Source organism: Bos javanicus, chromosome 4, assembly GCF_032452875.1.
Source record: "Bos javanicus breed banteng chromosome 4, ARS-OSU_banteng_1.0, whole genome shotgun sequence".
NCBI lineage: Eukaryota > Metazoa > Chordata > Mammalia > Artiodactyla > Bovidae > Bos > Bos javanicus.
In genome coordinates, this window is record NC_083871.1 from 1,184,051 (window position 1) to 1,210,560 (window position 26,510).

General features: G+C 39.6%; 1 protein-coding gene across 7 annotated transcripts; it reads right to left on the reverse strand.

Moving 5' to 3' along the window:
* Window positions 1-108: 108 nt before the first annotated feature.
* On the reverse strand, window positions 109-25,934 carry VSTM2A (V-set and transmembrane domain containing 2A). Of its 7 annotated transcripts, XM_061413307.1 has the most exons (6): window positions 25,853-25,934; window positions 25,522-25,540; window positions 23,593-23,759; window positions 22,472-22,522; window positions 19,393-19,729; window positions 2,861-6,053 (listed from the first exon to the last, which is right to left on the reverse strand). In XM_061413307.1, the coding sequence occupies exons 3-6, from the start codon at window positions 23,701-23,703 to the stop codon at window positions 5,938-5,940; spliced, it is 615 nt and encodes a 204-aa protein (XP_061269291.1). In that variant the 5' UTR covers window positions 23,704-23,759; window positions 25,522-25,540; window positions 25,853-25,934; the 3' UTR covers window positions 2,861-5,937. The 7 variants fall into 7 exon arrangements, with proteins under 7 accessions (XP_061269286.1, XP_061269288.1, XP_061269290.1 ...); XM_061413302.1 differs by lacking the exons at window positions 2,861-6,053; window positions 25,853-25,934 and adding an exon at window positions 109-2,594 and having other exon boundaries at window positions 25,522-25,604; XM_061413304.1 differs by lacking the exons at window positions 2,861-6,053; window positions 25,853-25,934 and adding an exon at window positions 109-2,716 and having other exon boundaries at window positions 25,522-25,604.
* Between the last annotated feature and the right edge of the window lie 576 nt (window positions 25,935-26,510).

Consider the following 26,510-nt stretch of genomic DNA (forward strand, 5'->3'; position numbering starts at 1 on the left):
AAGAATTTGACTTAAATTCATGTAAGCAATTTGAGCTTTTTGTGACTTATTCTTATAAAAATATTTATCATATAACCTTGGATGTCAAGGTCGAGAAAGTCAAATAACTTATTTTTCAATCTTTATTTGCTTCTATAGTCATAGTTACATACCAAGTAATTAGTCCCAGAGGGACACAGTATATGGTAAAACTAGACATCTCTTTGTTATAGTTTTTGTTCCAATATTTAAGATTCACATTAAAATTTCCAGCTTGGAGAAATAGATTGTATGCCATGTTCTTGCTCAAAGAAGTCAGTAAGTCAGACTCTTGGTAGCATACTGACAAAGAACTGTTATTTTGTACCCTCATGCAATGAGTGTAACGAGAGTTTTTCCAACCAGCATAATGTTCTTTATTACAAGTGAGCATGGTGAAGATCACTGATACAGATACATGTCCATCTTGCCTTAGAACTGATCAATCTCATGACCTGAACTTTGTGTAAAGTAAATTACATGGTGGATTTTCCCAGTCTGACTGAATTTGAAAATGTATACTTATTTATGCTTGAATGTATACAAACTTTAAAGTCCAGATAGACTTAATAAATAATATTTATCTTGTTATTTTATGCATTTTAAGCATTTACCTTGAAAGAAAATAAATTTCTAAGTTAATAAAATAGTGCAACCAAATCTTTTATTTTTTCTCATTAGACTGAAATAATAAGCCAAGTGAACAAAAAATGTCAATAAAAGATTTAGCATGAAACATAATTTCTCAGAAGATAATGTTAAGGATATTATGAAAATATCACCTTGCTTGTAACTGAATTGCAGAAAATCAATGCATTTACCTTTGAAAAGCAGAGGTATTCATTGCTTCAGGCTCCAGTCTAGGACCTTAGGCTTGGTGCTGCTGGTCTTATAGAGATGATCTTCTGGTTTGTTATGAATGAAAATGGAAGAATCTCTCTGGAAGGAAAACTCAGGTAATTTCTAACTCAACCATATCTATTCCATAGTGTATATGGAACACAATGCTAGTTCTGCCTATCATTCTTTGCCAGAGTAGAAAATAGGTTCCAAATAAAATAGTCATAAACCCCAAAATAAGAATGAAATATTTAAAATTATAATTCACTTAACTAGTGAAAACCGAACACATTATCTTCTTTAGTTGGGAATTTGTAGTCACCTTTTGCATACTATATTTAGCCAACAACCAAATTTTAATTTTAATTAGCAGACATTAAAATATAATTAGCAAGTAACAGAATAACAAAGCTAGAAAAATTCATACATATCAAAGGAAGCAACATTTTTTTAGCCATAGCAAAAAGTGTTCTTTCATGAATTTAGGGACTCATGATGACCACTTCACCTTCCCCATATCCCCTTCCCAGGCAAATTTTATAGAAACAACATTGCTTTTTGACAAAAATGATGATGATACAGGAATGGCTGTCAAAACGAGAGCACGTAGATTCTCAGTCAAAAGATCCTCAAACCCCAATAAACACCTTATATAAAGGAACATAGCAAATTCCAACACAGCATACACATAACAAAATTAATTCATTTATCAGAGACCAATACAATTTTGAATATGCATTTTCCAGAAGGAAGCAGGGGGCAACAGAAGCCACCTGCAACTGTCAAGCCTGTGGAAATGAAACAATGCATTACAAAATACCCACTATATAGGAATTGTAAGTGAAAAACAAATGTTTTATCCAAAAAGAAAGTTAGTTGATGGTCCAACATATAGATATTTATTTGTATATATTTATATAGAGAATGATAAAAATCAGCTTGCATGAGGCTCAGAGTCTATCTACTTTGAAGTTGTATCACACATACTATAAGCAATTACAGAATTTGTCATTTGTGTATACAAGAATTGCAAAATGACTTAAAATGCACTGAAATATATAATGCTTAAAATGTCTTCATATAAACCTCCCAGGATTTACAGGGATTGGCCATAATCAGCATTTGCCAGCATGGAATAAGAACTACAATCAAGAAAAAGGAGACAAGCCCAAGAAAAGGGGGAAAATTTAAAAAAAAATTCTCTTATTATTTATTTAAAATTTTTATTTCTTATTTAAATTATTATTTCTTATTTAAAATAATGTTGTTGACTTGCAGTGTTGAAAGTTTTGTTCTTGCCCCCAGCCAGGAGTTTTGTTTGATGATAGTTTATGTTCTGTAGCTTTTTGATCTCTGCTTACTTTCTGCAGATAATGGGTCTTTAGCAGGAAATCAGTGGTGTCTGTGGTAAATATTCACTATACCGAGGACGGTCAGGCCAACCCCTGAGCAGTCAATGAGATGATGCTTTGAGTAGCCGAAAGAAAAGGAAAAATATAGATCTTGCTATTAGAAAATGTTCTATCACTTCACACTAATTCTCTTGAAATAAAAGATCAGTGATTTGCCCAAGAAAATGTTATGAACAAAGCATGAGATAGCCTCTTCGTTTATGCTTCGGAAAGCAGGCGCTCCTTGTGTAGGTAATTAGAGTACAGTGGGTGCAGAGTGGTGCTTGGAGTTTAGGGTCAACTTTGCTGTCCGCTCCGTAGATTTTACAGGCGATTTGCTCTTTGCTTTAAGAAGAGAAAGTGATATTGGAAAAAAGTCAGCACTTTAGACTAAAGCAAAGCACCCTTCACAAAGCCACAGACAAGAAGCAGGACAGAAAGTCCATGGCTTGTAGCTATCCTCGCACCTGCGGAAGAAGTTATAAGATATTCGCTCATCTCGAAGATTTCCAATGCTCCTTATTAGGCTGTTTTAAACACATACATATATATATTTAATTAGCTCGCCAGCTTGGCTCTGGTGCCCATGAATGTCTTGGCATGCACTGCAAATAACAACACATACAAAGTATTTCAGTCCCAGGAAGTGGTCTTGTTTGCTTTGTCTGTTTTCAAACCATGCCATTTCATGGTTGGGAACACTGAGAGGAACAAATGCAGATACTTTTTTTCTCAAGCAATTCTATGAGGATTATTCCCTATAGTTATTTGGTTGTTCCTAAATGGGTGTCTAAAAACACATCCCCTGTTCTACCACTGCAAGCGTAAAACCACAGGAGGTGAAAACCAAACCAAGGGCAGCAGGCTTCTCAAGGGCAAGGAGAACAGGTTCTGGAGCGTGTGCATTTGGGCATCTGCTTTTAGAGGAAGAGCTTTTTCAACTTTTTATCCTTAAAATCTGAAGAAAATTTAGCACTATCAAGAACTGGACATGTTTGACAGCTCTCTGAGACTACATAAGGGAGGGAATGAAATTGTCCTTTTGCATTTTTCTTCACATATTTTATCCATGAATGTAAATGATATACCTTTACTAGTAATTATCATTATTGATAAGAAAACAAAAATGTGATGGACCTTAAAGCATTCCTTTTCTTTCTTCCTTTATTTTAATTCAAGAAAAGTTAAAAGGGTTTGAAGGGAGTGAAGGTAGGCAAATTCAATCTTTTGAATATTTCAGCTCCACATTGGTAGTGATAGAAATTAAGGTGAAAGCACACACTCTCAAAAAGTTACTGTAGAGTAAATATTTAGGGTTCTAAAGGGGTGGTTTAGCAGACTCACATTAATGTTTCTAGTTAGGTTACTTAAGTGTCACCATTGATTTGCCTTTGTTTAGGCGGTGAGTCATGTACTTAACACAGAAATCTATGACTCAAAACCCAAGGTCAGTGGTGGGTCTCTGGAGCATGTTGCTTCACTCAAGCTGGGTGACAAATGTTAAAAATGCAAAAGTAAAGGTACAGTCCACGTGTGGCTCTAAATATAAAGATTATACAAGGAAAATAGATACAATCCATGTAGAATCACTTGCATCAGAGCCAAAATTAAATATGTGCCCTTGTTATCTTTGAAGGGAGACTCTTTGACAGGAATTCATTTAATTAAAAGAAAGAAATTCATGTAATTAAAAGAAAGAAAGAAACAAAATGATTACATGACTCCTTAAATTGCCAGTAGTATTTGACACAAAGTATGTATGATACTGAATAAAGGTTTAAAAATGCTAAAAACAATAAAACCAAGGAAAATGATTAATTCTTCAAAAATGGTATTTTGTGAAATGTTTCCTTTTCAGTATAAGCATTGCAGATTGGCTCAAACTTGCTGAAACTGTGAATTATGTGCCTCTTTTCTCAACTAATCAACCCTTCACAGGAGATGTCCATCATTCCTGAGAATGATGAGATTTGAAGGGAACAGCTGCCATTCTGACACAACATTTTCTATTATACTGTGTCCAGTATGTGCAAATTAAAACAAAATTTACATGGGCAGTATAACTGCAAACAAACCCAATTATATACTGTACAGAATATGTTAAGGTTAATATTTTGAATTGCCATCAGATATGCAATAAACCACTGCAACACATAACATTTTTTTCAGATTGTAATCATTCATCCACTTTAGGCACTTGCATTACTAGCATATTGTTCATTAAGTGAAATCTATTTCTGTCAAGCCAATTATGTTTTTTTTCCCCATACAGTAAATTCTAGAACAAATCTGTTCTGTCATCAAATCACAGATTGTTTCTCTCTTCTTTCTAAAGGTTTTATTCATGTCTGGAAAGAAGGTATATGTGCTTATTCATCTTTGTAACCCCAAAGATTTCAACAGTGAAATCTGAGACTCAAAAATGATATACTGTGTCCTATGTAATTTTAAAAAATAATCATCATAGTCAATTTCATTTAGATGCACACTATTCTGAATATATAGGGCTTCCCAAGTGGCACTAGCGGTAAAGCCAATGCAGGAGACGTAAGAGATCTGGGTTCAATCCTTAGATGGGGAAGAGCCCCTGGAGGAGGACATGGCAACACACTCCAGTGCCTGGAAAATCCCATGGACAGAGGAGCCTGGAAAGCTATGGTCCCAAAGAGTCAGCCACAACTAAAACAACTTATCACACACAAGCACACATTCTGAATATAACATTATTGTCTTATCAAACATGCTATGGTTTATTCTAAAGAAAATTAAAAAAACAATACTTTTTTTATAAAGTGCAAACTTTGGCTACTCATGCTCTATTGTTGTTATTGTTTTGGAATGATGAGATTCAGGATTGCAATCAGGAGCCCTGACTTCTAATTTCCTCTGCAGCCACTCACTACTGAAATCTCAAAAAATGTATTTATTTCTTTGATGTTTCCTAAAATGAGCATAACAATTGTTTGCATTTTATTGTTTTATATATGTTTTCTCATGAGGAGGCCAGAAATTGTATTAGGTCATCTGTTTTGCTTTATTTGGTTTCCTTTCGCTCTGTGCTCAAACCAAGCTAAGATGATCTGTTTTTCCCTAAAAATGATCATTCATTTAAGCAACTCTTCCCCTCAGATAACCTGTATTCTGCTGTGTCTGTTCCCATTGAGCAGCTGTAAGCTCTTTCTCCTCTAATCTTCCTGGTGATTCTGGTTTTGCCTCTCTTATGGCCTTAACAGGGCTCACATTGACTTATAACTCATTATATTTGTATCTTACCCCACTGATTACACTATAAACTCATTAAAGGCAAGGATAAAATTTTAGGAATTTTTTTAATATTCTCAAATTGTAAAGCAATGCCTTGAGTCTTTAAACTTTTGCCTCCACCACAAAATACCCTGTAAAGAAGAAAGGGAGATGCTATTATCTAAATTATGGCTAGAAAATGTGCAGATAACATGCTTCGATGAGGAGCAGTCTAACAGAATCTGAAGATTTTTCTCTGATTCAGAATGTGATTTCATGATGTCCTTTGACTTCAGTGCAATAATGATGCCTTTCATTTGTTTTTATGTTTAAAGATTCCTCAGTGCTCTCTCAGGTGCAATTTCTCATGCCTTTGTAAGGTAGGGTGAAGAGGGATTTGCTCCATTTTGTAAATGGAAAAGTCTAAGAAGGCTTCTTAGAAGTCTCATGAGTACAGGCAAAATTTAGCTTTCTTCTTCAGTCCTTTTTGTTTCTGGTGATAGCGCATCACACTGCCCTCACTGGGATGTGGATAAACAAGACCGCTGCCCAAGACCGTGTCTGTGACAAATGAGTTTGGCCAATGAGAAATAGGAAAGAAAAAAGCTTCAGATATTTTATCTTCACTATGCATAACAATTATTTCAGAGAATAACAGAAAATTCCATCTACTTCTTTTATAAGAAACAAGACAAAATAAGAACCTATCACAACAACACGGAGTCGCGACCTTGGAATCCTTGGGGATCAGGTGGAGAAGGAACCATTTACCCACATTTTCAGTCACTGCCTTCCTCCTGCCTTGATTAACTCAGCACAGCGTCTGAACTGGAAAGCCTGCCTGGCCCTCATCTGTTTGCCAGATGGAAGGACTTGGCTCCCTTTTTGCACCTTCCTTTTTAGATGGTTCCTTCTGAACTGCCTTTTTTTTTTTCACCCCTCTCCATCTACAGCCATGAGAGTGGAAGACACTGGGCAGATTGAACAAAGCAGCATCCTCTCCTTCGCAGCAAACTGGAAGATTCAGCTCCTACCATGTGTCAGGGAATACATATACATGTGACATACAAATATTGTCTTAGTTTATCCTCTCATTAGGCCCATACAGTGAACACACAGATTAGGAAAATGTAATTCAGTGGCATATAATAACTCAATCTAGGTTACACAGTTAATAGATAATTAAACAAAGGCACAGAAAGGAGGGCACAGCAGTGCAGTCAGATCAACTCACAGTCTGGATGCGCTTTTTTCTGAAACCCCCTCAGGCATTGCAACCTTGCCTCACTGCCTCCACATATTAGATTAAGATGTGAAGCTATTATTTAAATGTACAATAATCTTTTCAGAGAAAATACAACTGGCTTTAGGGAAAAACATAAACTTTCCCTAAGACTGAACTGATAAGTATTGGATATGAAAACATCAGCTTCTTTGTTTTCCTAAACATTAATAAAGTTTGTTTTGTGCCATACAGTATGCCAAATGTCTGATGATATAATATTATTTTGAAATTTTCTATTATAGTCTTTTAGATCTTAAAGTTTCCTCCAAATTAATTTAAATATTTGAATGAGATGTGGTCCCACCCTTATTCTTACATCTCCTCTTCTTTCTATGACCTCTTTTCTATACTTTTAATCTAAATTTGATAGCCTGGAACCAGGAAAAGTTAAGTTGATGTTCAAAGTACCACCATTAGTGGTGGGAAGAGAAAGACAACCAAAGTTTCTGGCCACCAGGAAAGATATGGGATATGGATATTTAATTCAGAGAAGTAAGTAGAACATTGAGACAACTATCTAGATAATTTATCACATCTAAATCTTGCCAGCTCTTTAAATATCCTCTTTCTCTGGGCTGGGATTGTCTTGATGGATTAATTTCCTATGTGAGGACAACTCTTGGTTTTGATATGGGGAAGAGTCGCAATTCAGGGCACCGATCTACAGATTTAGGTATAATCCTCATGGGTTCTTCTTCTTGTTTGAGTATCTAGTGGGATTAAAAGGAGCAAGAAAAGAGAAAGGACACAACTTATGTCCTGCTGTGGCTCTCTGATCTGGCTCCAGAATCTTAATTTTCTCAAAGTGAATATTAGTGATGCTTATCCCATGAACAAACTTAAAATGGAAATTTTCCAAAAATAAAAGAAGCAACACTGAAATAACTGTTTTGCCTGTGAAGAGGCCTAGGTTACAGACAGGCCTTGACTAACCTCTTTTTTATTATAGGTGTCAGCTTTACGATATGAAAGTAGCTGTGAGAAAATTTGAGCTATCTTTTAATGCAATTTTTATTCAGGTTTTCACATACTAAACCACGACTTAAGGGGAAGGGTCAAATAATAGGATGATTTTATCCTATAATTTTTTGAAAAGAGTATCTTTTTATTAGATTCCTATGGAACTAGTGCCAATTTCTTATAGAGATCCATTTTTTAAAAGAAATGTGCTTCATTTTGACCTAATACATAAATCGCCTATTTTGCCCAGGCATGTTGGCAGCAGCTGTTTAAATTTCCTTTCCCGCTTTCCTTTAGTGAGCAGATTTACACCTCTATTCTAGTTATGAGGCCTCTTGTAGCTGAGGGAGACAAGCACAGCTGCCCATGTACACAAAGGTCTAGGTGACAAGGTGCAGGAGTGATACCCCATTCACAACAGAAGGTCCCAGACTTTTTTGTTTACAGCAGGCTTTTGGGGTTCCTACTTTCTACAGCAACTCAAGAATGGGCACAAAAGTGAAACTGCCTTCCGCCTGCTAGGACCACAGTGCATCTCAAAACAGCACATTTTCACTGTAATTGATTCATCCAAGTAAGAACTGATCCTGATGCATATAGGGTGATGATTAGGACAATAGTAGCTATTATTTCTTTACCTCTGACTGTGGTCCCAGGAGGCTGACACAATCATTCTGCTGATTAAGGAACTGAAACTGAGAGGGTTTATACAATACACTGTTTGCTCAGAGAGTAGGTGAAGGACTGCTACTCAGGAGTTCTGTCTGAGGCTAGAAACTGATTTGCATCTTAACAAATGTTTGTCTGAGCACTTAAAGAAGCACATTCAACTCAAGAATAATCTATGAGGACAACTGGTGCCAAGGTGGGATGGCTTTGCTGAGGGCCTGTGGGCCAGAGTTCTGATCCCATCACACTTACATTACTGTAAGGACAGTGTCCTAAGGGTGCCCCTAGCTTTTGCAATTTGCTTTATTTCAAGCACTGAGAGTTTAACCTATATGGATCTTTTAATGCAGATAGGATTCTGAATTCATACAGAAATGCTCTCTCAGACTTTTTTGAAGCATTCATATGAAATAAAACACGGTTAATATGTATAAAATCTCCCAGAGTATTGACTTTCCTTGGCACCCCTGGTGACCATACCTCTGCTCATCACTTTGATCTCCTTCCAAATTGGGGGCTCAGGTAGTCATATTATAGAGAGGAAAAGTAACTGCATGAAATTTTATTTAAAGACTTTATATGTGCTTGATTTATTTTATCAATATAAATTTATCAAGATAACACCCATTATGTTTAGACAAATAAGAATAATTTGATGGTCAGATTCTCCAACCAGCTCCCAGGAAATTAGATATAATGCTCTTAATTTCAATGCTACTAGCAATTTCTAGGGACACCACTTTCACCATAGTGCTTTTAATATACATACACACATATGTGTACATGTGAGTTTTTTTGTCATAAGCTTCACAATTACACAAAACTTTTACTTTGCTTTTGTTTATTTGTTCAATGTATTTTCTTTGTTTTCTCTCTCAAGAGCTGTCTGACACTGGCTTATTTTTAAATTTGGGCAATTTCGAATATCTTTTCCTTATGACAAAAATAATAAATTATCAGTGTACAAATGTTATCAATACAAACAAAATAATCAGATAATTTGATGGGCATTTTCATATTATTTCTTGTTATTTTCTATGTGAATATCTCAGATTGACTTAAAATTTAGTATTCTTTATGTTTTCACTTTAAAGTTCTTTGTCCTGTATTTTTTCACATTATATTATATATTGGTTCTTTTCTAATTTCATTAAACTTTCTTTGAAGACATGATTCTAGAAGGTGCTTCCTATCCATTGTATGGTTTTGCCATGCTCACTGGGACACTTCTCTCCTATCGGTCCTTTGAGTATTTCCCATTGTGGGCAGAGCTCTGTGATATGCATTCCTGTTCACAGATCTGGGTCTGCCTCTTTCCTGAGCTCTTTGGATTTTCCTCCCAGAACATCATCTCAGGGCCAGCCTCAAGCCCTGAGACCAATCTTTCTTGCCAATTTCCCTCCAGAAAGGAAGTATCAATTCACCCTGCAAGCAATGATACAGCAGAATACCTGAGTCACTGTAACCTTCCTGGCACGTATTGATTATTAAGTGAAAGTGAAAGTTGCTCAGTTGTGTCCGACTCTTTACAACCCCATGGACTATACACTCCATGCAATTCTCCAGGCTAGAATACTGGAGTGGGTAGCCTTTCCCTTCTCCAGGGGATCCTCCCAACCCAGGGATCGAACCCAGGTCTCCCACATTGCAGGCAGATTCTTTACCAGCTGAGCCACATCTTTGCCAAATTACATGTGTCAAATTTTCAAAATTGACTATGGATTTGACTGGGAATGCAACGAATCTACAAATGCTTTTGAAAAACTTGACATATTTCCAGTACTGAGATTGTTCATCCCAAAACAGCATATTTTCTCATTTATTCAACCCTAAATTCTTCTAACAAAGTGTTCTAATCATTTTTATATTTACACTATTTATTTGCTATTCCTTTAAAAAATTAGATATGTTATACCCTTTTCTTTTTACTATTGAGGATTATATATTATGCTGCAAATATTTTCTATCTGGTTATTGCTGTCATATGGAGAACTGATTTAGGTTTATATCTTTGCTTTGAGCTTATCAATATTGCTATGCTATGCTATTACATGATCACTTTTGATATCTCTAAGTCATTTAGAGTGGATTACATAATCATTTGCATTTCTAAAATGGACATTTTTCCCTTCTTTCCCTGAGTGTTAGACACAAATATTTCCTTGTCTGTTACACCACTTATTAGTTACACTTGATTTAATCAAACAAATGTTTTAAATTATTTATAGTACAATGTTATTTTCATTTGTATATTTTGTAACTTTAAACTTTCTTTAGTAATGTTAAACTGTCAGGCCTCTGATTTTATGCTAATCTTCCTGTGTCAAATTTCTCTTTTCTGCTCAGCTCTTAATTTAAGTTCATTTGGATATGTAGCCTAAATTGTACTCTTTTTTTAAGTTTATTAAATAAATTCACCTTTAATTATTATATTTTAATACATAAGATATTATTGTATTTTACTATTTTAGAGCCTTCTCTGTTTATATTTATGTTGCTTTATTGCCCTCTTTATGCATGGTTATTTCAGAGAACCAAAAAGTGACGACCTCACTCATGTGCCAGGTAATCTGATAGATGTTTAAAATATATCATGACGCAATGCTAAAATGTTATTTAGGGCACATGTGTCACTACCTCAATTTTACAGATAAAGACTCTGAGGTTCAGGGAGATTTGTATGCAGCTCACTCAACAAACACAGTATCTAGGAAACAATGTTATCTACTACTACTATGCCATTCTTATTATAAGGCTCTAAATCCATTTTGCTTTTCTCTCTTTTTAAAGCTTTTAATAATATTCTTGTTTATGTTTTCAGATGCACCTGTGGGGTTGCAAAGAGTCGGACATGACTCAGAGACTTTCATTTTCACTTTCCATAGTTATTTTGTGATTTAAAAAAATTTCTGAGGGTCTTTTCTGAAAGCTTGAATTTAATTACAATAGCACACAGTGTGTATAACTTCAGCTTCCATAAACACATTACTTATTCAGGTCACAGCTCAAAGTCCTAAAAATCCTTTGGAATTTTATTATTTTGTAACCAATAAAGTCAACCATCTAGTTATAACCTTGGTCAAGACAGTTGGTGGCTAATGTGGTATGATTATGTAGTGGACAATTTATCATTAATTAACGTCACTGTGACAGAAGAAAAAAAGGAAGCTCTGAAATTACGAATAAAAGGTAGTCAGGAACGAAGACCCATTCTCCCTTCTTTAGCTCATCACCTACACACAGCCAACTACTTGTCACTTATCGCGAGTTGATCAGTGACATGCTCTCTATGTACATAATTTCATTTAATTCTCAAAACCATGAGGATCATTCCTATTTAATAACTGAGGAAGCAGAGGTACATGCAGCTGTGAGTGATGGACATGAGACAAGAACAGTCTAATAACTGTGCCCACCACCTCCCCTGGTGAGAGAACCAGCTGGTCTAAGAAGCATGTTCCCCTGGATTTCTGCCTCTTTGGCACAGATGTAAAGAAGCTGCCTGCCAATGACGGAGACGCAGGAAACGCCGGTTCGATCCCTGGGTCGGGAAGATCCCATGGAATAGGAAATGACAACCTACTCCAGTATTCTTGCTGGAAAATCCAATGGACAGAGGAGTCTGGCAGGCTACAGTCCATGGGCTCACAGTCAGACACGACTGAGCAACTGAGCACGCGCAGCTGAAATGAATACACCTGTCAGGCTATAGGTGGCAGCAGTGTTCCTTGGAAGAAGGAGCCCTTGCCTTTCTTGAGAATTCTCTCTATTTTGACCAACAGAGTGAGGTCTTTCCAGCACCTTCTCAACCCTTTGGTCATCTATCCAGATAAAGCTCCTCTGGCAGCTTCCTGAAACCTTAAGGAGAATGAAATCATTCGTGACAAGATCTTAAAACACTGGCAAATTCTGCTTCATGGCTCCTCAATCACAGAGCCCTAGTAATCACAAACGAACCTTGCAGAACACTTAAGTGTTCATGCATTGAAAAAACTCTTACAGCACAAAATGGAGCCTTGGTTTTACAGACCCAGCTAGTTACTGAATTTCAACCAGTTAAGTTAAATATAGTTTACAGGAGAATTTAGCCAGTACAGACTCTTACTCTGCATAATTCAAACTCAAACATAGCTCCAGCAGATCCTTTGACCTGTATTATCCAAAGCATTGCCTCAAATCTATTTTTCATCTTATTCATGGCTGCTTGATTTACATAGCAGCCATTTAACTGATAGAATTACAATGATCAAATTAATTTAACCTGTGTAAGCAGCCAAGTTAGATCATTAAACCAAAATCAACATTGAGGTCTGGATTATACATGTGGCTCTCTACCTGGATGTCGTGCACCATTTCCTCATATTTTAACTCAGATAAATAATCTCCAGAAAGACACTGAGCCCCTCATCTACCTCCCCTCACCAGCTCTGAAATCTGTTTTAAGATCATTTCTCTATTTGACCACTTTTGGAAAGCTGCTACATTTGTAAGCCAGAGAGGAGCTTCCGGAGCCCTTGGATTCTAGCAGCTGGAGCAGCAGCTGCCTCTCAATGCTCAGGTTCACATCATGTTGAAAACATAACAATCATATTTCTGAGTTCAGAGAATCAGTATTCCTGCTGAGCAACCACACATGGAAACATGACTACACCTTAACTATGGCCAGTTTTCTTATGAGTGCCAGCTTGAAGAGAACAGTTTCACAAAAGTCCAAAACAATACTGGAGAAAACAATAACAGAAGACCAGTTTCTAAAAGTGTATTTTTTAGTTGCACACACATGCACACACATCTCATAGTACATAATGATTTTTTTTCTCTCACTCATAAGAACTTTTTAGAGAGAATGATTCTCATAATTAACTGCACATAAAAATGGGTATTTCTGCTTCTAGACTCAAGACAATTGTTCTGGGATATGAACTTTTTAATAAGCTTCCTTGTCAGTCTGGCACAGGACATCTGCACTTTGAAAAACACTGTTTAGGAGTCTTGATCGTTTTTGAAACAGAGGCAATGTAATTGATTTATGCAAATATAAGAACAAAGAAGACAAAAGCAAAGTTATATCTGCCCTCTCTCTCTTCCTTTTCTCCCCAAACAAGACATCCACTTGTCCTAGACACTTACAGGAAGGCAAAAGAAGGGGTGATCGTTGTAGCCGAAAATTCATCTTTAGGGTGACTACTATTTTGTCTGTGTGTCAGGTTTCCCAGAAAATGGGACTTCTACAACTGAAAGGAGGAACGCCCCAGGGAAAAGGATACAATGAGGACTTCAAAGTAAGTGTAAATAAGTTGCTGTGGAGACCTGAATGAGGAAACAGCCAATTCTGACTAAGACAACAGGAGAAAGTTTTATAAAAGAATCTGCATTTGAGTAGAGTCCAAAAAGAGGGAAAGAAAACGTCATTTTCAAAGTCACAGAGGTAAGAAATATCTGAAAACATTCAGGAAAGAGCAATTTAGAAGATTATGTGTGAGGGTTAGGAAATCAGGAGAAATAGCTTGGAAATGAGACCTTGAAAATCTGTGATGGTGCTTTGGAAACGATAATTATTTAATACTTATGTTCTATTGTGATGTGATCCACATATTGAGATTATGAGCATATTCAAGATTTCCTCATTACCTGTGATGGTGTTATTAAGAGAACTGGGGAACACCAGAGGAAGAATATATATATATATATATATTTTTTTTTTTGGTGAGAAAGCTAAAATAATAAATTCAATTTTTGAATATTTAGGGATCTGATCTAAATATTTACTGCCATGAAACAAGCCACCCTAAAACCTAGTACCTTAAGACAACAATTTATTATTATGTCTCACAGGTCTGTGGGATGGTCACCTGGGGCTCAAGTCAAAGGCTGGCTGCCTTCAGTCAGCACCATGTTTCAAGGCAGTTGCACTTGGTGCTCAATGGCTGGCTCTAAGGCCACAGCAGAGGCTGCCTATTCTCTTGTAGGAAAGGTCTGGAATTGGCTGGTGAGGTATTACTCCTTCCTATCTCATTGTCACGGCAGTCACAGTCCAGTCCAGGCTCAGGGTGGGCACAAGAGGCACATGTGTCAACAGCTGCTGTCAACCACTGTGCAGGGGCTCTGCTCTGCACAGGGATCCTAGAACAGACATGGCGGTGGTGGTGGGGTTAATGGGGACAGCAGGAGCCCTGGTCTGGCTCTCCAGAGGGAAGTCAGGATCAGACTGTCAATTTGTTAGGGGAACCACTGACCAAAACTACCTGCCTTGGTCAGGCACAACAGTAATCACTTGTATTAGTTATCTTACAACCGGAAGTTCTGGTAAGGAATGTGGAACTAACAAGCTACCACCGACAGGAAGGATTTGGGAAAGGTCAAAAGAACAGAGGAGATATCAGTTCATATGCCAAATGACTCATTGGAAAAGACTCTGATGCTGGAGGGATTGGGGACAGGAGGAGAAGGGGACGACAGAGATGAGATGGCTGGATGGCATCACTGACTCGATGGACATAAGTCTGAGTGAACTCCAGGAGTTGGTGATGGACAGGGAGGCCTGGTGTGCTGCGATTCATGGGGTCACAAAGAGTCGGACACGACTGAGCGACTGATCTGATCTGAACTGATGCCAAATCTATGAGGTCCTACCACCTCCCAGAATCCTCCTCGCTGGAATCCATCTTGGCTGAGTGATGTGCAAGCCACCAGCAAGGACCCCGAGTCACCAAATATGGGCCAAACAGGATGATTGGCCACAGACAAGCCGGCAACTAACCCCATTACCATAAGCCCAAGACTGCAAGTCATGTGGCAGACCTTCTCCTGGGTTCTCATACCTCACTGCTCTCCACCCAGGTGCCCCTTCCCAATAAAGTCTCTTGCTTTGTCAGCACTTGTGTCTCCTCAGACAATTCATTTCAGAGTGTTAGACAAAAGCCCACTCTCAGGCCCTGGAAGGGGTTCTCTTTTTTGCAACAGACTGAGAAATTTTCTGAGGAAAACTTAGTAGTTGAAACCATAGAAATGGATGATACTGGAACACTGAGAATGGGAAAAGAACTACATTTAAGAGAGGAATTTAGTTGGAGAAGTCCACAGAGAGAAAGGGGAATGCTAACAGTCAACTTGAAGGGGCCAGAGGGGAGTTCAGGACACCAGCAGCTGAGGGGTGGGGCTGTGGGTGTGACCTTTAGGGGTGTAGCTGCCAGGCTGGGGTGGGACTGGGCCAGGCTGCGTTCACACCTTCATTGGCTTGTTGGCAAGGGGGTGTGTGGAGACGGGATCCATAGAAGAGAGTATAGACCGGGTGGGGAAGGACAAAAGTAGGAAACTGGGGTGGTGGTGGATGGAGGGGAGGTTTGGCTTCTGTATGAAGTAGATGTTGTCCATGAGACAGAAAGAAATGAGTAGAGAATGATGTAGTTTATTGAGGTACTTGGGGATCTGTTCTCAGTGCTGCTGCTGCTGCTGCTAAGTCGCTTCAGTCCTGTCCGCTCTGTGCAACCCCATAGACGGTAGCCCACCAGACTCCCCTGTCCCTGGGGTTCTCCAGGCAAGAACACTGGAATGGGTTGCCATTTCCTTCTCCAATGCATGAAAGTGAAAAGTGAAAGTGAAGTCGTTCAGTTGTGTCAGACTCTTCGAGACTCCATGGACTGCAGCCTACCAGGCTCCTCTGTCCATGGTATTTTCCAGGCAAGAGTACTGGAGTGGGGTGCCATTGCCTTCTCTGGTTCTCAGTGCAGATGGAACTAAACCAGTTCATGCTAGAATCAGGACTTGTTACCCTCAGAACACCTGTAGGACATTCTAAATGTTAGTTATGGCTACAAAGATTGGAGAAGAGAAAAACCTAAGGAACTGCAAAAGCCAAGTTCTATTTATTTGCTTTATGATTTTTCTTCAGTATTTTGGTTCTAATTGTGGATTATCAAACATAGGTAGAATTAAAAGAATTAAAAATAAACACCATAAAGATACAGCTCAATTGGATAGTTACATGTGCATTAGCTTTTGAAAAAAATATCTGGTAAAGTAGCTATATATTTTGTGATATACAGATAATAAAAGACTATTTTTCCATATTTTTAACATAAATTTCTGCTCTAGGAAAATTGAGTAATTTGAATGTTATAATATATATTCAGAGTTATTTTCAGCTAATACTTTTCCTTCAAAGAGAGACAGAACTACTTTGACAGAAAGAAGTATTAATTAGGAACTGAGTATTTCAAAATAAATAGTTCAGTCAACTAAGTAAAAACTGTGATGAAAATAAAAGGCCAACAGCCCAGCTTTTGGTAACAGGTTGGTATTATAGTGTCACAGACACCATGGATGACACATGCCTTCCTATATCAAGTGAAAAAACAAAAGGCTAATATAACTCTTGGTCTGTAAAGGCAAGATTTCAATTATTTTGTCTTCATCATATCTTGCCTTTAATAAAACAGGAAAGCAAAGATGCGTGGTCAGTGTAATTTACAAATATTTTGTTTTCTCACAAATGAAAATATAAAAACGATTAACTCTTTGAAGAATGGAAGTATGTCTTCCATTTTTGTATCATTGTGCTTGGCATACAAGTTCTCAAAAGGATGGAGAGTGAATAAATGAAGCATGGGTATTGAAATCAGCTTTATTTGAATATAACCTGAAAAATCATAAAGCGAAATTACAAATCAGGATGTGGGTGTTAGAGGAAAGATTATATAGATATTTAACCCCAAAACTGTATCTTATGCAATAATTGTGCAAGCACAGAGACTTACACATGAATAAAATGAGTGGCTGGGCCACCATAGCTTCTGCACTAGAAGTTAGAAAATGTTAAATGTATATAAAATATTTTCCAGTATTCAACCATAGAAGAAAATTGAAATGAAAATTTTTAATGTGTTTCAGATTAACCTTTGCTACTGCTGATAATTTTTAATGGAAATAGCTTTGGATGGATACAGGCTTGCATAAGCAGTACACCCTGTTCCTTTAGAAGAAGCAATGGGTGAGGCTGATGATGGGTGGAAAATGAGTGGTGATTTCTCTTTGAAATTTGTTAGATTTGTATAGCCTTTGCCACTTAGCACCAATCAGACTAAGAAAAAGATATTAAAATAAAATGAATCTTTTTAGAGTATATTATTCAATCCAAAATGTAAAGAATTTAGAAATAGAACTTTTTATCCTATGCTTAGAATCCTTCATCTGGGATAAGTAATCTGATTCCACAAAATGGATTTATGATTTCTAGCGTGGAATATTCTATGCAGGCTAATAACTTCAGTTCCATGATTTGGAGTCCTCATCAGTTAGGCTGTAAATTGTCTGCTGAGTGGCCTCTGAAATTTTGCATATAGCATTTAGGTTCTTATTTTGACAGTGAGAAAGGGATGAAGACAATGTCTCCAAAAGTATAAAATCTTTACCAAATAATGGCTAAAAAAATTTCTACCATTAGGTGTGTGTGTGTGCATGTGTGTGTATATGTGTGTGTGTACACATGTGTATATATTTTTTAACTTGGTTTTTTCCTTTGGGGGACAAAAGAGATGATAAAGAAGAAAATGAGACAAAGTCACACAAATATGGCTTCAGAGAAGCTGTCTCCTTTCAGCATGGCATAAGGTGCCGTAAGCAAGACATGCTGGGATAGCTGCTTACCTACATCACAGGGACCCTTAGTCAAGCTCACAACAAATAGTCTCCATTAGCATATGAAGCCTAAGGAGGAATCTAGGGTGGGATATATTATTTTTAAAATATTGTTTATAAATAAGTATTTAAAGATATACACATGCACACACATGGGCTTCCCAGATGTCTCAGTGGTAAAGAATCTACCTGCCAATGCAGGAGGCACAGGAGACACAGATTTGAACCCTGGGCTGGGAAGATCCCCTGGAGAAAGGGAAGAAATAGCAACCCACTCCAGTATTCTTGCCTGGAATATTCCATGGACAGAAGAGCCTGGCAGGCTACAGTCCATGAGGTCTCGAGTTGGACGTGACTGATAAATATATATATATATGTACATATTTTTTAATTTTTACATATAAATGTAAAAATATATTTAAATGTTTATTTATATATAAATCATCCTGATAAAATGATGAAATTTTAAAAATCTAGTAGCTAAAAAGAATTTGAATGTTAGCAACATAATTTTCTATTACAATAGTAGTATCAATAATTCTTCAATGATAAACTATAAAGAAACAAACTCAAAACTGAGAAATTCAATATTTTATGCTCCCTTCATCCTATAATACTGCATCAAGCATTTGAACAGGATGCAGAACAGTCTAGGGTAGTGTAAGGTACTGCTCATTCCATGCCAAGGTTAAAACTTCAGTGAGTTTCCATTGGCTGAATCAGTGCATAAATTAATGCTATTCAGAACAGCTTTAACTTGTACAGCTGACTTAGGAAATGTGTGACTAAGCTTCTAAATTGGCATCGAAGCCACATTGACAGGAGCTGCCTTATCACTGTACCACTTTCTGCCTTTCACCCCGCCTTACTTCCTCCTATTACCATAATTACTTTCATCACAGGCAGCTGAAGTTTCTCCTTCAAAACAGAAGCCCTTGGTAACTGGTCCTGCTTAAAGCTATGAGTCTCTGAAAATGTGGTGTGTCTCTTTCATTTACATGATGATGAAGTGAAAGTCTCTTAATTTGGGTCATTATCAACACATAAATCTGTAGAGAAAATGAACATGTATTTACAATGCAACCAAATGCACATGATTTATTGTGCTTATAGTGTGTAAATACAGAAGGAAAAGAAGTCCAGCCCTCAGATTCCCTGGACATGAGGCACTGCCAGCAACTAATGGGGCAATTCACACCTTCAGGAAAGGTCAGCCCCTGGCTCTCATAGCTCATCCTCATTTTAACTGAACTTGCTCTCTAATTTTAGAGAAACCGTCACACGTAAATCTGTCTACACTGACCCATCTTCCTGTGGAGGGTTTGTGAGTGGTAAAATGGGTTTCCATACCTGATTGTGGACTTTGTTTGGGGATTTTGGCTACCTCTTGAGGGCTGGAAGTGGAGGGCACTCGCTGGTTGGCAGAGCTGTGCATACTGCTGGGAGCTGCCACGGAGACATTCTTGCGAGGTTTCATATCCTGCAGCCACATGGGTGAGGCCTCGAAGGCCTGCATCCTCCGGGCGTGGCTGTTGGCGTTGACTTTTAGGTAGGCCTGGGCTTTGTGTTCCTGAAGCTCTCCATAATTGGCGTCGGTCACCCTGCACTCATATAAGCCTTCATCCTTTTTCCTCACTTTGGAAATCTGAAGCTTGTGAGAGATGTCATTGCCTTGGACTTTCACTGTCTGAAAAATTGTAGGTAAAAAAAACAAAGTGCTACATCAAGTGATTTGGTTTCCATATCTTGTCCTGAGCTTGCTAAGGTTGGAAAATTAAAAGGTCTTAATGGCCTCACAGCCACAGTCAGAAAGCTTTTTATTTCCTCAGCAGTCTAATTAGAAGATCTTATTTATCTTATTCTATTAACACCTAGATTCACAAGATCATGGAAACATGAGTTTAGTCCAGCTGAACCAGATTCCATAAGCCACATGGTTGGCATTTGGTACCAGCTCTACCATGATCCCATCAGGGGACTGGCCTCTGCCAGGTGAGCTCAACTGAATGAAGCAGAACCTAATGCGTGCATAGTTTACAAAGCCTCTCTTCTTCACTGTAGGCTACCTACCACTCTGAGAGATCACAAAAACATGCTGTTGGTCACAGCTGAGTTTAAGTGGGAATGTGCTTTTAATCCCCACTTCAGGATGATTACTAAACAGACTGGCAAAATAGACTTGGATAGTAAAGTTTTTACTCCAGCTGTTGGTGCAGTCTGACCTATAGTCATGGGGTGGCAAGACTCAGGGAGCAAATGAATATCACCTGAAATCCTATGACTCGGAATACATGCCCCTGCTACCACAGGGTCTGTGTGCTGTTGGAACTTGAGATGCCATTAATTAAACACTGCTTTGATTTTCAAAATAGAAACTGACTCTCACTTCTGATATTGTTTATACCAGATTAACACCAAGAATATATATATATGGTAATATATAATATACAAAATTCTACATAATATGCAATAGATCTGTAAGCATTTTTATCAGAAGAGGTAGATTTGATATACATCATATTATCATATTATCCATGACTGACAACGATGGACTTCATATGACACTCAAGATCTGGATTTGGATAATTTCCAAATTAATTTCAAAAGACAAAGAAGAGAAGTGAGAAGGCAAAAAGTTATTCCTGTACTGGGCATTACACTTTCAAACAGTCATAAATAATTTAGAAAATCTGGGAAGTGTTCATCTGGTTTTTACATATAGAACTGTATATATAAACAGTTTTCAACATCTGAACCATAACCGTAAGTATGCATTTATATACATGAAAATTACATACAAATATTATTAAGACTGTAAAACTAATGGGAAATAGTAGTTTCAAATATATTTTCAACTGGGTGTCCTGATAATGTTGGGGTAGTCAGAGCGCTTATATATTGTTATTATTCCATTTTATAATATACTGAGGCATAGGGGGTTTGGGTCAGTGCTTGTCAATGTTGACTATACACTAGAATCATCTGAGGAGGTTCAGAAAATACTCTCATTTGGATTAATGCAGAAACACTCTGCATCTTTCCAGGGCAAAGCTCATACTGTATTTTGTAAAAACTCACCTGGGAATTAAAATTAACTGCTGGCTTAGGATCTATGTTCAAGGTCACATACCAGGTGAACTGGGAACACACTGCTTTCTACCTCTGTGTTTAGAGCTCTTTCCAGTTGACTAGATTGTATGAACTCTGGGCATTGATAATGCTGTTAGCAGTTGTGTGCATGACTATGCAACTAACTGCATGTTTCTCTAGCTCAAAATGTGTGAGGCTGCTTTACCACCTGTCTTTGGAGGATTGGGGTATGGGTGAAAAATGAAAGATGAATAGGAAATAAACAATCTATCTAATTATATGTGTATATATAAATGAACATTTAGGAAAAACATTAATTACTGATCTTACCAATAAAGCTTTTCTAGCACTGTTGGAAAACAACAGATTCTGTGATACAAGAATAATTAAATTGAAAGAATCTAAAAAGTCAGTGAGTTTATGAAAAGAAATTGGGAGTTTCTGGTTTGTATCTTATTTTTGATATTTTCTTCCATGCTGAGATTATATATTTAGATTAGAGAATTTGATTTTATTAGCATATTTTTACATTACTATGATGTAACCCCAATATTCTATTACTTTATATGTGCTTAAAATAGCCTCAGAATAAATTTCCTTTTAAAATGTGATTTTCAGATTCCTTATACACATAATACTTCTAGTAATGGAAAGTTGTTTACCAATTATCAACAAACTAAATAATTCTATTAGTATAAAGTGATTCTAGATGGCTTCCTCTGAGGTATAGTAAATTTTCTTTCTAATTTCAGACAATTATGAGCAGTAATAACCAGCAGAGTAGAAACACATCTCTGTATTTTCAACAGGTTAACCTCCTCTAACAATGCTTTTATATTTATATTGGCTTTTGGTCTTATATTACACGATTTTGAACACTGGCATTAGAAATGCCAATGCCATTTAAAGTTGAGTTATTTTAATTACAACTTCAACTCCCTGTTGGACGCTTTAATTTTTTTTTCTGCCTGGGAAGATTTTCATCTTTTACTTGCTATTGAAGGATAATTATTGGTATAAATAAATTATTAGTATTGCTGCCTTTCACTGTTATAGTTAATAAAAGCAAGAAAGTGTCACATTCCTCTTTGAGTGAAAAATGATTCCCAAGTAATTTTTCAAATATTTATACCATTATGATAAATAATTTTATTGTATGAATTCTAAATCTGCTTCAATGTGTTTGTACCCAGTGAGGTAAGGTAAGACAGAGCCAGAGGGCTCTTGTCCTGCGTGTGCAAATTTCCTCTATTGGGAACAGTGAGTATAAACATTTTTGAAAACCGAAATTCACTAACTGGTGCCCCGGCCCGAGTGCAGCAGTTGCATTGACACTCACGCTGATCTTGGTCCCATCTCCGTCAGGGTCCCGGTCTGGCAGCAGCTCAGCCTACGGGGAGGAACGGGGAGCGGGGCATACGGATGCTCAGACCTCGCCCAGCCAGAGCCCTCCGCAGCGCAAACCCGGAGGGAGGGGCGCTGCCCTACCCACCAGGGGACCAATCCCTGTGGCTGTGCTTGGGGACTCGGGAGCGGGAGCGGGGATTAGGGGACAGGGAACTCTGGGGGTGGGGCGGGGGGTGAGGAATCTTCGAGGGCGTGCTCGGACTCTGGGGACTGGGACTGGCAAACTCGAGGAGCTGCATTCGGGTCAGTGCCCGGGGTGCGGGAGTCTGCGGGGGATGGGAGACCTGGGATCTCGGTGACTGCATTCTGTCATTCCCTGCTGTCACTCCTACAGACCTTCACTCACCCCCGCACATCTGCAGCCTCTTTTGCAGAACTACCTCCTTCTCTGTTCAGACCCTCGTTTCTCTACCCGCCCCCTCTCCTCTCCTCCCCTCCCCACCCCCTCTCCACTGGGGTTCCTCCGTCACTCCCCATTCCCTTTTTTCCGTCACCCCGTCTCTCCTTTCCCCATCTCCATCCTCCCTCCTCGGTCTCTTCCCACCTCCTCTATCCCCTTCCAATCCCCCTCCTCTGTCTCTCCTTCTGTTCAGTCTCCCCCTCCTCTCCATCTCTCTCCCCGCTCCTTCCCTCTGCGTCTGGCAGAGGTGGTAAGAACGCCAAGGGGGTGGGGGTGGGGGTGATGGAAAAACCGACAGAATTTGTCCCCATCCCACCATACTGAAGGGATAGCGAGTGTCCGGGGATGTATCGACGCAGCAGTGCCATCTAGGGCTGCTGACAATGTCCAGTACTAAAAGGAGGAGTCTATTCCCAGTTCTTAACCGGGAAAGACTAGACAACCTGCTTTCCCTTGGTTTTAACGCGGTGTCGCCAGGACAGGGTTCACCCCTGGCATCCCTAGGCGTCATCCTTGCCGCCAGGTGAGCCACGGGTGTTCCCAGGGGCGCCCCAACACCATCTTGGCCGAGATTCCGGCTGGACACTCAGGAGTCTAAGTCAGTGAGTGGGCCGGACACGAAGCAGGCAATTCAGGCGACGCAACTCTGCTACCTGTGCCCCGGCCACATCGGCCCCAGGCTCCAGGTCCTCCGGCCCCCGCAGGAACCACCACTGGATCTCCAGGTACACCGAGGCAGAGCCGCTCTGGAAAGCGCAGGACATCTCCACATTCTGCCCCTCGGTTGCTGTCACATTCCGCGGAAACTCGGTAAATTTTGCTGCAAAACAAACGCACCCTTTTGGAATACGCACTCCACTCTTGACAGCATCTCTTGTGAGCTCACTACATTTTCCTGGGTCTTTAAAAAAAAAAAAAACAAACCCTCTATGATATCCCAGAGGCTCCCTCCACCGTTTTCCTTGGCCTCTTTCTTGTCTTATTTTTGGTATCAAGCCTAAATCATTTTGTTGTTGATCAAATCTAGATAATAGAAAGGTTAACAAGCTTTCCAATAACTCCCCTCTGCTAGCCAGGCTGCTCATAGTTAGATACAAATACCTTTTGTCAGACTGCAGTATTCCCCAAAACTTACTGAGGGATTCAGGGAAGTACATTTTACACATATCTGTCAAGCTGGTACATGAAGAGAGCCTCTTATGTCCAGGTTTCTGAACAATCTGTGACTAACTGGATGTTCCATGAAATAGAGAAAAGACCACGATTATCTGTCAAAATTTACATTCCTGATATATATCACAACACATTAGCAGTTGTGATTGGAGGGCTACAGCATTGAAACAAGTTGCACACTTTTTTAAGCTGTGTATATTTCTTTCTTTCTTTCCAAATTAACCTTCATATCTGTTCCCAACAAGCTTTTGTATTGTAAATTGTCATACATCATGGGATGTAAGAATCACACACCTGGGCTTGGTTCAGATTAAAGATTGTTATAAAGTCACTAGAGACTTTTTTTTTAGCCTTTTCATTACAAATCTTGATACTGCTAGTTTGCAAGATTCATGGAGCTATGGTGAAACTCACAAAAATATGTTTCCTCTCTCCCAAAGGCACTTCCCTAACACGGAATGCGTTGGATGGTTTTTCTTATCTTGTCTAAGAGACACTCTGAGAAAGGCTGATGATTCCTTAAAAGTCTAGGACAGATTTGTAGCTTAAGGAAGTGTACAGCTACAATGCGTACTCATGGGGAGGAGGACTGGGGGGCTGCAGGGTCGATTTAGGGTGGATGCACTTTGCCCCCACTTTTTAAAGCAAGGCGCCATCAGTGTCTCTTTTAAAAATTTATAAAATCCCAACATGATCTCTACTGAAATAGAACTGTATTTATACTTAGAGGAAACGAGAGATGTTAAGAAGACATTCTGATCTTAAAAGGACTTTTCCGTTGATGGCATTTCTGTCTGCAGAAGTGATGCAGTCTTCTGGCAGCAGAGATGTGATCTGTTCATGGTGCTGAAATGATCACTGCAGCCTGCGAAGTCCTGAACAACTGGATTCAGCAGGCTGCTGCTGCTTGTAATGCAAGTCGTGCCTTTTTATGGGTCCTCAGAGGAGTCTGTCCTTTGATAAACACACACGCAACCGAAGTCACACGGACACAGAAAAAGGAAACTCTAAACCCATACTGCCTACATAGAGGAGGGCTCGCCATGGAGAGACCCCCATGCTCAGCTCTGTTTGCGAAAATAATGTATGCAAGAGTCGTTACCCTGTGCATGCACATAGAGGGAACACACACACACACACACACTCATAGCTCTGTGTTTGTGCTCACCGAGGAACCCATCTCGTTGTCAGTAACCAACTGTATTTTCTCTCAAATCTAGCTGGGCTACTATTAATAAACTTTAAAGAAAAATGCCAAACAGAACACTATTCATTGTTACTTGCTAAGAACCTGACTACATCTGCCTGGCCGTTCTTTGAACGCAAAGACACACACACACACACACACACACACACACACACACACACACCGCGAGCAAATGTATACTTGCCAGTGAGCACAGACTTACCTTGAGAAGAAAGCCCTTGCTGTACATATAAAACGGAAAAGAAAACAAATCCAACATATGCCAAAAAGATCCCCATCATTCCAAAAAGTGTAAGGTTGGCGGGGTGTGGGGGGGGGAGGTCACATGGGTGTATCCAACAGCCAAAAAGCTTCACAAGAAAGGAATGCCACTGTCCGGCAGGCTTGGTCTCAGCGCCCAGGGTGTGGAGCTGCGAACATCCCGCCCCTCGCCTGCTTGGACTGCTCTGGGGACCCGGAGCGGGGACTGGGAGTTGGCGGCGCGGTCGAGGGCTGGATACTGGGCTCGGCTCTGGCGGGCTGCGCTTACACACCCGGACCTCGGCGCGGAGTAGTGCTCGCCGCTCGGCTGCCCGCCTTCCGCTTCCTGCGGCGGGTCCGGCGTCAGCCCGCGGTGCGGGGTGCGGGGCGCAGGGCGCGGGACGCGGGGCGCGGGGACGGCGCGGGGCGGGGGCCTCGCGGACTCGCGCCCTCTCCGCTCTTCGCGCCGCGGCGCCGTTAACTCCGTGCGCGCCGGGCCGCGTTCGGTCTACGCCTGAGTTCCGGAGAGCGGCGGCAGCGGTCCGTCCCCAGGCGCTGCTTCCGGCCAACTGATCCTCTCCCGCCTCAGTGAGTCCCGGCGCGCGGACTGCGGCGGGGCTACGAGGACGGGGCCGGGGCCGCGGGCGGGAGGATGGGGCTCGCCGGGAAGGAGAGGGACGGGACTAGGCGAAGACACTGCGCCGGGGCGACGAAAACAGCCATTGGAGGGAGATGTCGCTTAACCAGTTATTAACTGCTCTAACTAGGAAGAGCGCAAGCTATTATTTCACACGGATTTATTGCTGAGCAACCTCGCGCGGAAGAGAAGCGGCTCCTGCAGGGACCGTATCACTCTTGCTGGTGAATGGAAGAGATGAAAAGTACAAAAAGTCACGTATTGAGGGAATTTTCCAGAAAGAAAAGTCGTACCACTTTTACGCTTTCATTTAT

Coding starts and splice junctions, on each gene's coding strand:
- VSTM2A (XM_061413301.1), bottom strand. CDS start 25,600: ATGATGGGGATCTTTTTGGCATATGTTGGATTTGTTTTCTTTTCCGTT. Junction 23,760..25,521: donor GCAAGGGCTTTCTTCTCAAG/GTAAGTCTGTGC, acceptor TTTGTTTTGCAG/CAAAATTTACCGAGTTTCCG. Junction 19,730..22,471: donor GAGATGGGACCAAGATCAGC/GTGAGTGTCAAT, acceptor ACAATTTTTCAG/ACAGTGAAAGTCCAAGGCAA.